Source organism: Corythoichthys intestinalis, chromosome 19 (genome assembly GCF_030265065.1).
Source record: "Corythoichthys intestinalis isolate RoL2023-P3 chromosome 19, ASM3026506v1, whole genome shotgun sequence".
Lineage (NCBI taxonomy): Eukaryota > Metazoa > Chordata > Actinopteri > Syngnathiformes > Syngnathidae > Corythoichthys > Corythoichthys intestinalis.
Window position 1 is genome coordinate 4,075,202 of NC_080413.1, and position 15,086 is coordinate 4,090,287.

Sequence of the window (15,086 nt, forward strand, 5' to 3'; positions counted from 1 at the left end):
CACGTGATTTGTATGTTGAAGTTAAAAAACCTCATTAGTGAATGACTTCAAACCAGTCAAGATACCAAAACAAAACATTAATACAGAATATATGTACAAACTATGGTATTTGACATTAGCATGGACTGGTCTGCACTTGTGTCAATACTCATTGTAAATATTGTATTTGCATGCTATTTGCTTTGTTAGCTCATTTTCTAGTTTTTAGTCCTTCCATTCTGACTTGACCTCATGAACCATTTTTTTGCAGCTAATTCTTTTTGTATCTCTTTCCTGTCTGCGTCGTAATGCCAAGATGTTTAACTTCTGGAGTGTCTCTTTACATAATCTAGGGCTACATTCCAAAAAGCAAATGGGAGATGGATACGTCGGAAGCAAAACTCGGTAGGTGTAACCTCTTATGACTTCATCTTTACATTTGACGCTTGACGGCATTTGCAGTTTTTAATCAGCATTCCTTTGCCATTGACATTTCTCAACTTTGCTATCGACTTTGATTCTGCGTCATGGTAATTTTTTTTTAAACTGCATCAGTTCTTGACATAGCTTAAAGTTTTAACCCTGCTTCTGTAACAAACTCTCGAGAAGGTGGGTTAATAGTTCTGGCATAATTTTGCGAGAACAAATCTTGTTCTGAGAAACTATGGTTAGTGTAAATCTGGGGTCTGCAACCTGTGGTTCTTTTGTCCTTTTGCTGTGGCTCGTCATGATGACGGCAATGAACTTTTTCAGTGCCATTGACAATGTCAGATGCCCAATCATCCTTCCGCTGTGAATTTCAATGAGTTTATCAGTGGTTGTTGTCCAGTCTATTTGGGAAATAAATTATAACATGTGGCGTTCCCCAGGGGTCAATCTCAGCACCCCTACTGTTCATTCTGCATAAAAAACATTGATTAAAAAAAAAAAGAAAATCAAATAAATTGGATGTCTAATGTCATCAATGGCAGGCACTGAGTAAATCGCAGATGCTTTGACGTCGATAAAATATTTGGTTCGGAATTAAGCTACTTCATTTTAACGTCAGGGCATTGACTTTGATACGAATGTCGCCCCCACCAACATGGCCACCCTGAGGCCGTGGTGGTAGTGGCGGTCTTCTCATGCTTCTGCCATGAATTGAGATTAGTTAATCACTAGTAGACATCCAATGGATTGGACATCGAGCACCGTCAAAGGCAACCGATCATGAAACGAGCGTTTGATTTGATTGTAAATTAGTTTTCAAACCTAATTCTGAATTTGAAGATGATGGTGCTGTTCTAAGAGGGAAAATATAATAAACTATTTAGCTCCCAACGGGCAATCTGTAGATTACCCAAAAAATGTGTTTTTTGTTGCACTTCATCCAATGTTTTGTGGCTCCTGGTATTTTAATTTTGGCGGGAAACGTTCAAAAGGCTCTTTGAAGTATCTAAGGTTGCTGACCCCTTGTGTAAATTATACTTGGCTTTGTAACCGCGTGACGACCCTAAATAAGAATTTTAAAACTGGTGCTTAATGGGGAAAAATTTCATTGGGAAAGGAATGAATGATATGTTTACAAAAACCGCAAAACCAAAACTGTCAATTGTTGGACTAAGATGTGTGTGAATGATACCTTTACCAAAAAAGAACATGTATAGTGACATGTCACATACCCTACTTCTACATGGTATGTAGTTTTGTACCCTTGCAGAAGCTTTTAACATATTTCAAATGAATCATTTTATTAACACTGTATTAATGTAGTTGAACAAAATCAATGTGTGACTGTCTGTGTGTGAGCTGTGGCCGTCAGCAGCCACTGTCCTGGTCTGTGTTTTGTGTGTTAGGACTGTACAATAAGTTAAAAAAAACATAAACGTAATTATTTATTCTAATATTATTATAATTAATGTTTTTGTTACATTTTTTTAGTTCAGGGTTTTCTCTAGTGCATTATAAGCCTATCAGGCCGCTAAGCTAAACTATGAAGGAAAGTATTAAAAGTACAGGTAGTCCCTGGGACTTCATATGCTAGCGATGTAATCCCAATTTCCGCTTAAATCGAAATTAACCCTTTAAGTACCCCTAAATACCTGCTAAATCTCAAAATAACTAGGCAAAAACATGTATTATAAGTCATTGTACTGTCTTCACCAAGACATACGAGCTACGTCCTAGCTTGACAGCAAGCTAAGCTATAATCTTTCCCCTCTCACTCGGCTGCGCATCTTCTTCGTGTGCGCAAATACGTCCTTCTTCGTGTGTACTCGCGGGCGGAAGTATCTCTTGCTCTAAGCTTCTTGCGCCAAAATAAAAGTATCACAAAATTAAAGTCAGCATTATAATCAAATCAAATACACATTTCGCCAAAGGTCAGAACAGTCATATTAATAAAATAAATATTGAATAAAATAAAATGAATAGATAAAATACAGAAAATTGAGATTTTTAAATACGTTAGCATTCGTAGCATTTAAGCTAGCAGACTTTTTTTAGGCAAATTAGGCTAATTTAAACCACTAAATATACATATTGAGTAGACTACATGGACGTTTGAACACCAATCGTTTTGGTTCAAGTGTTTTATTGGTAAAATGTGTGTCCTTTTTAACATAAGTGTCCAACAAATTGCCAAAAGTGAGGAGAGTAAAAAGCTTCAAAAAGCACAATTGCCTTGTTTGCTGTCTGTAAAGCTGAACAACTTCACGTTTAGTAAGGACAGAACACGTCATATTAATAAAGTAAAGTAAAAAATAAGATACTTTGAGGTACAATAAGGTACTATTTACGTGAAAAAAAAGATTGGAGACAAAATGGCGGACGAGACTCGGGCATCGTAAAGTCGAAATCACGTCAGTCGGGTATGTCGTAACTCGGGGACTGCCTGTATACATATTTTAACATTTCAGCCACATTTTAGCCAGGTGTAGTGATACTGTTGAAAGCACAATGGCGACATCTTATGGTCAATATGTGAACAATCATGTCCTAGCTCTCTGCCATTTCTCTGAATTGCTTTTTTTTTTTTTTTTCAAGTATATTTCAAGGTGTCCCAATTTTTTTTGACTCTACAGTCAAAGCATTTTTAATAACTGATAATAACGTAGAAGTCATAATTTTAAAATTCCTTTCAATATTTTATTTTTAAAAAACATGGTGGGCTACAGGTGAGGTCCTCGACCACAAGCTTAGCAAGTTTTCAGGGGGGAAACCCTGTATAGTATTTGTTGATGGAATATGCTAAGAATCTGAGCTAGCGTCTCACAATCAAATTAATTATATTTTAATGATAAAGTGTAGTATTTAAAATCAGAGACTGTGCTTCTAGTTTTTCAGCAATAAATGCCAGGAATATTTTTCAGTAGTAACCTGAATAGCGACACTACGTTTCTCCAGACAAGCTGGACGGTTTGGGGAGCGGCAGCAAGAGGAAGCGTGACGGCGACCACATGGCAGGTTTGGAGGACTACCTTCAGCTGCCAGATGACTACGCCACCCGCAAGTCTCAGCCGGGAAAGAAGAGGGTAAAAACACCCAGAAATTATTTTTTTTTTTACATTTCTTACTGCATTCCTTTAATAGAAACTCCATCGATTTTCTGCTTATAAAACATACACTTTTTCCAACCTTGTTAAGGTGCGATGGGCCGATCTGGAAGAGCAAAAGGACGCCGATCGCAAGCGAGCTATCGGCTTCGTGGTGGGCCAAACAGACTGGGAAAAAATCACGGATGATAGCGGCCTACTTGCACAGAAAGCGCTCAACCGGACAAAATATTTCTAAAAGATCATCTTAACCCCCTACTTTTTTTGGTTTGCATTCGAGGTATGTCACTTTTCTTACTAATTTCATGTAAGTAGTCTTGACAAAGAATTTTATGCTAATTGGAGACTCCTAGTTGGTCATGAAGAATTTATTGCATATTGAGAGGAATTGAAGTAATAATTGCTAATATTAGTAAAAAAAAAGTCACGTTTTTTTTTTTTGTATGTGTGTGCCAAAATCACAACTATTTTGGTTTCTTCTGCAGGTGTCAAGATTGTGAACAAGACTCTTCTATCAATTGTCTATTTTTCCTAGATAAGGATAGCTTATCATTTTTTTTTTTTTAAGGTTTAGGGCAGCGTTCTAGTAGTCGTTGTGCATTCATGGTCAAGATTTGATGTTTTATATCTGTACCTATGTTTCTTCAATTGTGTTGACTGTATGAAAACAATAAAGAAACCTACACAGTTTAAATGACCAATGTGCAGTTGTTTCAAATTGTTTCCATTGAATGTAAAAAATAGTTTCAGAATTTAAGTTATATTTTTTACTCTCTGGACCCTTTTCCCAAGCTCATTTGGTGGCCATTTTTCCTTGATTTTACTCTGTAGGTAATGTCTGATTATTGTAAGATTTAGTTAGTCTAATATGTGTTCGGGTTCATTATTTGAACACATGACTGCTGTCAAACGTTTAATCCATTTTAACTGGGAAGGCTGCTAAGCCAGATGGTCATGAGCTGTGGCGTTCCCCAGGGGTCAATCTCGGCACCCCTGCTGTTCATTCTGCCTCACAAAACATTGATAAAATAAAAGAAAATGCTTATTTTTATGTTGTACGGAAGGGTTTTATTTTTTTGTCACACTGTAAAGCACTTTAAATTGTGTGTAGTATTTTTTTGTACACTCAAACAGGTCTTGGTTCAGAACACATTTTGATTTTGACTTTGTTTCAGTGACGTTTTGGTCCAGTACCGCTTGTGATCTTGAGCACAATCTACGAGTAGCTTGTTTCAGACATGATAAACAGGCATTAGATGATTCTTCAAATTGTTTCCATTGAATATAAAATGTAGTTTTACAACTTGACTTTAGTCATATTGTTACTCTCTGGACTCTTTTTTTTTTTTTTTTTCCCCCAAGCTCATTTCGTGCCCAACTTTTCCTTGATTTTATTCTGTAGGTAATGTCTGATTATTGTAAGATTACTTAGTCTAATATGCGTCTCGGTTCATTATTTGAACATAATATGATTCATGTCATTAAAAATCTAATCCATTTTAACTGGGAAGGCTGTTTATGAGCTGTGGCGTTCTTCAGGGGTCAATCTAGGCACCCCTGTTTGTTCTGCATCCAAAAACATTGATAAAGCAAAGAAAATTCCTATTTTCATGTTATTAGGAAGGATTTTATTTCCTTTTTGTCACACTGTAAATCACTTTGAATAGCTGTGAGTGTGGAGGGTTTTTTTTGTACACTCAAAGAGGTCTTGGTTCAGAACACATTTTGATTTTTACTTGGTTTCACTGACTTTTTGATCCAGTACCGCTTGTGATCTTGAGCAAACAGGTATTAGATGTTGGTTCAAATTGTGTCCATTGAATGTAAAAAGTAGTTTTGGAACTTTAAATCGTATTTTTACTCTGGACCCTTTTTCCCAAACTCATTTGTTGCTCATCTTTTGCTTGATTTTACTCTGTAGGTAATGTCTGATGATTGTAAGATTGACTTAGTCTAATGTGCGTCTGGGTTCATGACAAAATGTGAGTGCTGTGTCACGTCTAATCCATTTTAACTGGGAAGGCTGAGCTGTGGCGTTCCCCAGGGGTCAATCTCTGCACCCCTACTGTTCATTTTGCATCAAAAAAAAAACATGATGAAATCAAAATTAATCCTTGTTTTTATGCTCTCTTTTTTTTACATTTAGGTAAATGTAAGCATTTTGAATGGCCTTGAGTGTGAATTTTTTGTATACTCAAAATAGTTCTTGTTTCAGAACATATTCTCATTTTGGCTTTGTTTCATTGATTCTTTGGTCCAGTCTTGGTTGTGATCTTGAGTACAATACCAATGAAGTCCAGCTAGTTTCAGATGGGATAAAAAGGCATTTTATTTTAACCCATTGGCTACCATTGACGCCTATAGACGTCCAATCCAGCGGCACTGTAACAAAATCTTTCACTGCTTGCTGTCCCAGTTCAAATGGATTGGATCTCAGCTCTTCGGCATCTTCAATTCTGATGGGAACTCTTAAAAATGTGTACCGTACTTATTTTTCCTTCGGCCTTTATTACATGAGGTTATGATACAGGTGACTTTAATATAGCGTGTTATTCAAGGGCACGCCAGTCTTCTTCATGCTTGAACATTGAAGTTTGGATTTGAAATCTGAAGCCAGCAAGACTCACTTTTTACGAGGAAAATATTTCCGTCCTGGAAACCAGGAGGAACGACCTGGAATTTTCCGTCTTATCAGTTTCTTATTGGAACTGTTCGTGGAAGTCAAACCCGGGATTATCTGTGAAATTCCTGAAGACTGAAGAAATTGGTGGTGTTGAAAAACGGTGGTGAGTATGAAGACGAAAATGAGAGCTCTGATGTTTTTTCGATTTCGCTTTTGTAACAATGAGTTTTAATAAATTTCATACTGTTGGAAAGCCTCTGTAAAATTGCGAGCTTTTTATTTCACTACCAGACAGGTCGATGTTTTAAAGAAACACAACGACGACAGATTTTCGGGCATTGTGAGCTACAAGAACAACTTCAGGACTCGACATAATTTTGATCATTTTGAAAAGGCGACGTCGACCAACAGAATTTTGAGCATTTGATTGTCACTACGATGCAGAAATTTGAAAACGTGGACCAACGAAGAAGCACCAAGACGACTAGAAATGTGTTTTATTTCAACTGCTATTAAATATTTACAAAGCACTGACTTGTGTCTTTATTTTTTAAGGCAAATCAATGTCATTGTGTCATGGATTGAAAACAAATCTCCAAAGTTCTATTAAAAACAAACCCAATTTGTCAAGGTAAAGCAATTAAAAGGTTGTCTTTTGCAATGCTAACCTGCTAGCAAACTGAAGTGCAGCGATTAATCGAAATGTAATCGATCAACATTCATGGCGATTATTATGTTGTGATGTTTTGTATTGCTTACTTTGCCATAATGTGATGGAAACGTTACAAAAATCTTAACGCAATTCATCGATTAAAACATTTGACAGATTTATTACATCTCGGACAAAAAAATCTGACATCAGCCAAAATTGTTGAATCTGTAAATGTGCCTTGCTACAACAGTATATTGCTAATGTTAGGTTCATAAGCTATCCAGGAAAATTTGTGTTTTCTTCAGATCTATTGAAAGTTTTAGCAATTCATCCGGATGTATCATGTTTTTCACTATTTTCTTAACGAACATTATTGCTCACAAATGGAAAAAAAACTCTTGGTTCTGTTGTGGTCATGTACATGTACGTTATACTCAAATTTTCATCCATAAATCTTGAATTGAGCTGGAACGTCCGCATCCAGCTTAGAGATGATCTTGTAGATAGCCTTCTTCCAGGACGGATCTCGGTCCTTGGCGGCGGAAATGGCAGTGTAGAATTCCCGCAGTGTAATCTCGGCCACTTCCAGGAAACGATTGGGGACCTGTTTTAAAGTCAGATTAATTACTAAACGGCTTCTGAACAAGAGATTTTTTTAGTAGAGTTGTCCGATAATGACATTTTAACCGATATCCTGATATTGTCCAACTTCAGAAATCTGATATATTCGATCGTGGACTTAACATATTATGGCTACCGTACTTTGCGGACTAAAAGCCGCTAGTTTTTTCCCTCATTTTGAATCCTGCGGCTTAAATGTCCAATGCGGCTTAGTTGTCCATTTATTGGGTTAATAGGTAACACTTTATTTGACAGCGGCATCATAACACCGTCATAATTATGACATGACTATCATGGGCATTAATGAATGCTTATGACCGATGTGTAATCCGGCAAATTATGTCACTAACTCTATTTATGTCCAGCTCGGATCTTTTACATCCATTCAAAAGTGTGATAATTTGCCGAATGATGCAAAATGACATCTGCCATTAGCATTCATTCATGCTCATGGCAGTGTCATGTCATAATTATAATGGTCTTATGACAGTCTTATGGCACCACTGTCAAAGTGTTACCAAATACCCTAACTAGTAATTAGTGGAACAACTGGAACACTACCTGAAGAAATAATTAGCACAGAATATGAGTTTTACTTATTTACATTTGTGTCGCTGCAATGCATGCCAGGTGGCATGTTGGACTACAACAGTGTTTACATCAGGTTGCAGCAGAGGTTGACTGTCTCCTCCAAGGGAGCAGTGATGACCAAATGAACATCCATGAAGCTTTGAACCAATTGGCACCAAAGCTTCAAGAACCTTCATTTGGTCTTATGACAGTCTTTTGGCGCCCCTATAACATGTGTTTGAATTATAAAATAAAGGTGTTACCAAATACCATGAGTGGCAATTAGTGAAACAACTAGAACAGTAACTGAAGAAATAATTCATAGAACATTAATTTTAATTGTTATGTACATCGATTTCGCTGCAATGCATACTAGGAGGGATGTTGGACGACAACAGTGTTTACTTCAGGTTGCAGCAGAGGTTGACTTCTCCAAGGGAGCAGTGATTGCCAAATGAAGCCTCTTGAAGCAATGAAGCTTTGCAGCCAATTAGTTAAAGCTTCATGGTAGTTCATTTGGTCTTATGATAGTCTTATGATGCCGTTGTCAAATAAAGTGTTATCTTTTGGTGTAAAAATCCCATAATACAGTGAGGACCGCTGTGACTTATAGTCCAGTGCGGCTTAGCTATGAACAAATGCCATTCACGTTTCAAATTTGGTGAGTGGCAGCTTGTACTCTGGTGCGCCTTATAGTCCGAAAATGACGGTAATTGTATTGTGATGCCCGGCTGGATGCTTTAATAATGATAAATGTAACAACTTCAAGGTTTTCCAATTAAACATTTTGTGAAAAATAAGAGTGCAACTTCAACTGAAGTTATGGAAAATGTGCCTATTATATTTCTGGTATCTGAAAGTGAGTATAGTAATTGAGGTGAATGAGTTTCACAAGAATCAATACGGAAATTAATCGGGTATCGATCGAGTATCGATACTCAAGTTGTTTTCGCCAGAGCAAAATTATCGATTCTCAAGTTTTCGCCAGAAATTTGTAACCATGAGGTAAATTTGATTTTGCACCGCTCTTTCTTTATAAATTTCCTTGTTAACTCAGCTGCCATTGACGTCGCTACACGAACCCATCATTCGTTCATTTGCCCTTCCCCACCCAAATGGATGGGACGTCTATTGTTGTCAATGGCACTGAAAAACTGGTTATGAATGCAGGGTTTTAACTCATTGGCTGCCATTGACATTCGCCGTGAAACAACGAGTAGTAATTTTATAGCTTCATTTTTATTGCATTTTATCAATGTAAAGTAAATATTCATAAGTTATTTCACCCCTGGAGTTCCGACAACTTAACATGAGTGTATTAACTTGGATTCTTTATTCTCGTGTTTTGCACAACATGATGCACAACACTGATTTTATGCTTATTTTGGGGGTCTTGGAACGGATTAGGGCATTTACCATAATTTTCGCACTATAAGGCGCAGCTGACTATAACCCACCAAATTTGACACGAAAACGGCTTTGTTCATAGATAAACCGCACTGGACTATAAACCGCAGCTGTCCTTACTGTATTATGGGATATTTACACCAAAAGATATTAACCGGCAACACTTTATTTGACAGCGGCATCATAAGACTGTCATAAGACCAACTGAACCACCACAAAGCTTTAAACCAATTGGCTGCAAAGTTTCATTGCTTCAAGAAGCTTCATTTGGTCATCACTGTTTTCTTGGGAGAGACAGACAACCTCTCCTGTTACCTGCTGTCAAGTGTTTTCATCAAACATGCCTCCTAGCATGCATGTTCTGTGCTAATTATTTCTTCAGTTACTGTTCTAGTTGTTTCAGAAGACCATTATAATTATGATATTACACTCCAATGAGCATGGATGAATGCTTATGACAAATGTCATTTTGTGGCATCCGGCAGTTTATCTCTCTTTTGAATGGATGTAAAAGATCCGAGCTGGACATGAATGGAGTTAGTGACATAATTTGCCGGATGACACCTAATTACATCTGTCAGAAGCATTCATTAATGCTCATGATAGTGTCATAATTATGACAGTCTTATGGCAGTTTTATGACGCCACTGTAAAAGTGTTAGCTATTAACCCAATTAAATCAACAAATAATCCACACTGGACTGTAAGCCGCTTGATTTAAAATGAGGGAGAAAAAGTAGCTCCTTATAGTCTGAAAATTACGGTACATGGAAACCATGTCGCTACGTAACAGAATTTTCAGGTTACGAAACGACTTCCAGAACCAATTGATTTCGTAAGTAAAGCTACCACTCGTGGCAAAAGGCCAACAGCGTCATTGTAGGAATTGCTGACATTAACTGAGATGTGCCAAGGCGGTTTAATTAAAAAACTACCAGGCTTATACTAAAATGCAAAATAAATGTCAGGAAGTGCTTACAAGACACACAAAGCACTTAAAATGGTGACAGGAATTTGGATGACTCATTTCATGAGATTAAAACTGACAAAATGTCAGCGGGTGTGTACACTTTTGCACCCTCTCCAGCTTTTTTGAAAAAATTATAACTCGATGCAATTTTATGCATTATAAAATATTTATGTCTGAATTTTAGGGGGGCTTGGAACGGATTAGGGCATTTACATGGAAAACCCGTCTCTACTTGACAGGATATTCAAGTTACAAAAGTACTTCTAGAACCAATTTTGCAAGTAAAGGTACCACTGTATCATTATTAAAGCATCCAGTAGGGCATCACAATACAATTATCTATAATAAGTCCATGACCGCATGTATCGGTATCAGATTTTTGGTTTTGCACAATATCAGTTATCGGCTAAAAAGACATTATCGGACAACTACATTTTATGGTCTCTAAACCATCTCTGAGACATTTTAGGATTAAAAATGTGCCGAGTGTGTTTTGGTACTACTTGTTCTCGCTTAGTTTACTACTCTTGCATCGATACCTTAAACATACGAACTCGTCAACTTGTGAGTTACGAAGTTTTTATTTTGTGAAGTAAGCTCAGTTATTATTTCATAGGCGTCACCATTCCGTGTCTCACCTATGGGCTCAATAAATTCAACTTGTGAGTCTTATTTCGCACATCCCCTTGAATCGGGGGGTCTCGAACACAATTGCCAGATAACGAGTTTGACCAAGTCTGGGCCACATTATGGATAGCCCCTAAAAAAAGTGTTTTAGGTACTTGGAAAAGAACTGACCTGCTAGAACAGGGGTGGGAAAACTATTCCACAAAGGGCCACAGTGGGTGCGGTTTTATGTTGCAACCCAACAAAAAGACACCTTTTCACCAATCTGGTGTCTTACAAGCAAGGGGCATAGGTTTGGTCTCATTATTGGTCGGGATGCTAAATGATCAATACAAAATAAAGCTCAACTTTCATGTGTAGTGGTTCAGGTGATGGACCATTCAATTCAAACCTTTGTTTTCAAAAACTAGAATAAATGTCTTGATTTTATTAGAAAATTTAAATGGCAATATTTGAACATAAATTATATAATTATACACAATACATACAAATTTGTTAACAATTTCTTAACTATCCAGGAATGCAAAAAATAAACATTTGTCTTAAGACCACTCAACAATGTCTAAATAAAGAAATTAAATATAACTGAAAAAACCTCTTTGTCAATGAATATCAAAAATAGATAAAAATGAAGCATCTTTGGGCTGCTTTAAGACCAAATAAAAACGAAAATTGGGGAGAAGGTGCTAAACTTAGGTTTACTACATTTCTCACACTTTAATTAAAGTTAACAGTAGAAAACACATTCAGGAGGACAATTCTCTCTAAGCAGCTTCCCACCTGAGTTTTGCAGGTTAGCAAGTTCCCACAGTTTAATGTTATGCTAAATCTGATGCAGGTCAGACTTTCAGTAGCAAAATGAATGGTGTGTTCCCCACCTCTACAACATTGAAGTCTTTTTACATTACTTAATAGTGGCTACTGCTGGCCGAAAAAAAAACTTCTAATATCCCTCTTCGAAGGAGGAGGCATGTTGTCGACATGTTGTCTGTGTCGGGGTTGTGTGGGTGAAGTCATAAGCCAATTGAACGTGCGTTTAAGGGGGAAAAAATGGACCGGCACATTCAGCAAGTGAAACAGGGTAAATGGTAGGGTCAATTCTATTTCTACAACATATGGGAAGACAATCTCAATTACCTACAGTGCCCTCCATAATTATTGGCACCCCTGAAAAAGATGTGTTTTTTAGCTTCTAATATATTTTTTTTTAATTCAAATAATATGGGACCTTAATGGAAAAAAAGAAAAATCCACCCTTCAATACAAGGGCATTCATTCAGTGGAGAAAAAAATCCCAAATAAAGAAAAAATATTTGACATCAAATAATGTGTGTCACAATTATTAGCACCCCTGGTGTTAATACTTTGTACAACCCCCTTTAGCCAGCAAAACAAGGTGAAACAAGCTGAAGATGGGTCGTCACTTGGTCTTTCAGCAAGACAATGACCCTAAACATATGGCCAAATCTACACAGAAATGGTTCACCAGACACAAAATCAAGCTCCTCCCATGGCCATCTTAGTCCCCAGACCTTGTTTTGTTGGCAAAAGGGGGTTGTAGCATAGTAGTATTAACACCAGGGGTGCTAATAATTGTGACACACATTATTTGATGTCAAATAATTTTTTCTTTATGTGGGATTTTTTCCCCACTGAATGAATGCACTTGTATTGAAGGTTGGATTTTTCTCTTTTTTTCCATTAAGGTCCCATATTATTTGAATAAATAAAAATTATTAGAAGCTGAAAAACACATCTTTTTCAGGGGTGCCAATGATTATGGAGGGCACTGTATATAATTGAAGTCATTATATAATTAATGCAAATAAGATTGCCTAAAAGTTGTTAGGGACAATTTGAGCATCCTGAAAAGTTGCTAGTTTTATGCCCTTACCGTTCCTATGCAAACTTACGCCCTTGCTTACAAGTGCTATCAGTTTATTGCAGTCAGGTGCTGCTTGGTACCCTGGACCCTTCATTGGTTAAACTGCCTGTGTTGGATCAATTGTAACAAAGACCCACTGCAGCCCTCAAGGACCGGTTTGCCCACCCCTGTACTAGAGCTACCTTCCACTTCTAAACTCTGCTAACCCTCTAATTTCAATGCTTCGAACATCTCTCGCCAGCAATGGCATATCCATTCATGTCTATGGTAAAATATGATTTGAGGTGTTTATCTTAACACGCTACAGTACTGTATGTCAAATCTTACCAACATGTTTCGGGAACCTCACCTGGAAGTCGCCGCCTTTGTTGTAGTGCCCGTTTAGGGCTCTGAAAAGTTCCGACTCTCTCCCCACAGAGAGCGCCCTTGTGTGGGCCGTCCCCTCCGCGACGGCGTGGCGGGCAAACTTCTCCATCTGGATGTAGTAGAACTCCCGGAAGTTACTGAACCACTTGATGAGCTGCGAGGCGATGCAGCGCGTCAACTGCGAGGACGGTTGAATGAAAAGGTAAGTAAGTCAGATGAACATACCAAAGTGAATTTCCTGTAAATTTTTAATAAAATGAGAAAGAACAAGAATGGCGTCGCCTGTTTGTTTTGCATCTCACCCGCACGTCACGGAAACACGTCTTCAGAACCAGAGAGCTTGGGTAGCGGGTGTAGAAGAACATCAGCTTGGCTTTTTTCAGATGGTTGGTGGTCAGACCCTCCTAAGTGGAACACAGGTAAGGACCATACACTACAGTACAGTGAACAGACGATTTTTAACCGATTTGTTTGGAGTAGAGTTGCGCCTTTTCGGTTTAGTACCTTGTATTAAAGGATACGTTTAGGATGTAAAGATGACTCTTGAGAAAGCCGCTAGATTCGATTTTGACGCGCGGAAAGTGTATACCTTCCAAAACTGTCGGATCCACGGTGGTTACGTGGCTGGACGTTGCCCTCAAAGATCTGGAATTGACCTCAGATCTGACTTTGACACAGTTCCTTAGTGCGTCCAACTTGGTTTGCGCCAATTCGGTATTAGGAGTCTTGTCAGATTCCCAGTCTCGGTACGGAGTCGAATCACGAGATAGTCTATGAACTTTAGTTCTGAAATGGTCTACTAAAGGTCTATGGACCACCAGAGAGAGAGCTTCAGTTTGAACATTTAGTACGTTATTAGAACCCAATGATTGCGTCGGGCTATTTAGAGAAGACTCCATCTGATCTTTATGCGATGTCTGTAAAAGCGGAATATTTTTAAAAATGGAGTCGACGCTCTTACTCACAGCTCTGGATAATTCATACTTCAAAACATCTGCCATAGGTTCGAGTGAAAGACCCGTCAACTTTGTCTTCTTGCATCCAGGGTATCTGTCACTTGCCATGTTTTCAAACTCCCGGTAAGAGTCCTGATCCCTTGGCGTCAAGTCGGAAGAACCATTCCACATCGGGTCATCTGGAAGAGTTTCGGAGAAATACGGCTGCTGGTTTACCTCGGGTATTCGGACCAGGTGTTCTTTCATCTCCCAACCAGGCGAGCCGGTCATGCAGCTGATGATGTTCTCCACTCGGGCTCGCTTCGCTTGATGGCCTCTCCGTTTGACAGCAGATGGTTGCAATTCACCGCTATTATTGTAATGACTCCCAAGTAGCGTTCTATTCATCTCGCTACCCTTATTCAAGAAGGATTCTTGTGATTTGCGCTCAAAAGGAAGAAGATGCTCAGGGGTGTGTTCATCCACGGAGGTGCTGGGATACATGTCTTTGCACCACATACTCAAATTCATGCTGGTTTAGAAAAGTACAGTTAATTTTTTTTTTTTTTTTACAAAGTGCCATTTAAAATACACATTTTCAGGAAATAACAAATGTAGTGGGCGTTTTAACATTTATTGTATGTAAAGTACACATTAATATGCAGTTTTAAATTGAAATTTTATTTAAAAGTAACTCTTACCTGATTTCCACCTGCTGTATTTAGGAAGAACCCTTTGAAGGATGGAGGATAGAAGCTCCTTTAAAAACTGAAGGGGTGGGCCCAAGTAGTTTGGCCCACCCCTTATTAAAACTCCTAACCAACCAACAGACAACTGCAGAATTCGTATATTTGTGTTTAATTGTCAGGTAGGTGTCATGCTTTCCTCTCTTTAATAAAAAAGTTTTGTTGTGTATTA

General features: G+C 38.0%; 2 protein-coding genes across 4 annotated transcripts in view; one reads left to right on the plus strand and one right to left on the minus strand.

The window, feature by feature from the left end:
• The window catches only part of ylpm1 (YLP motif containing 1), a 33,286-nt gene extending 25,570 nt beyond the window's left edge, over positions 1 to 7,716 (plus strand). For 2 of the 3 annotated variants that reach the window (XM_057823499.1, XM_057823500.1), the window contains 4 exons: positions 333 to 384; positions 3,364 to 3,491; positions 3,604 to 3,792; positions 3,998 to 7,715. In XM_057823499.1, the coding sequence (XP_057679482.1) occupies positions 333 to 384; positions 3,364 to 3,491; positions 3,604 to 3,750 (327 nt within the window). In that variant the 3' untranslated portion in view covers positions 3,751 to 3,792; positions 3,998 to 7,715. Of the gene's footprint in view, positions 1 to 332; positions 385 to 3,363; positions 3,492 to 3,603; positions 3,793 to 3,997 lie in introns of all 3 variants that reach the window. The other variant, XM_057823497.1, reaches the window with a different exon arrangement.
• LOC130907945 (uncharacterized) lies at positions 6,695 to 14,942 on the minus strand. Its single transcript, XM_057823501.1, has 5 exons — positions 14,870 to 14,942; positions 13,755 to 14,700; positions 13,536 to 13,637; positions 13,217 to 13,411; positions 6,695 to 7,391 (listed from the first exon to the last, which is right to left on the minus strand). Exons 2-5 carry the CDS (start codon positions 14,697 to 14,699, stop codon positions 7,230 to 7,232), a joined length of 1,404 nt encoding a protein of 467 aa, XP_057679484.1. The 5' UTR covers position 14,700; positions 14,870 to 14,942; the 3' UTR covers positions 6,695 to 7,229.
• Positions 14,943 to 15,086: the final 144 nt, after the last annotated feature.

What these genes read in the sequence shown, in the direction of transcription:
- LOC130907945 (XM_057823501.1), bottom strand. Translation starts at nt 14,699, where the DNA reads ATGAATTTGAGTATGTGGTGCAAAGACATGTATCCCAGCACCTCCGTG. An exon ending in CGTGTTTCCGTGACGTGCGG is followed by an intron (nt 13,412 to 13,535) that starts GTGAGATGCAAA and finishes CCGTCCTCGCAG; the next exon opens with TTGACGCGCTGCATCGCCTC. An exon ending in ACAAAGGCGGCGACTTCCAG is followed by an intron (nt 7,392 to 13,216) that starts GTGAGGTTCCCG and finishes ACTTTAAAACAG; the next exon opens with GTCCCCAATCGTTTCCTGGA.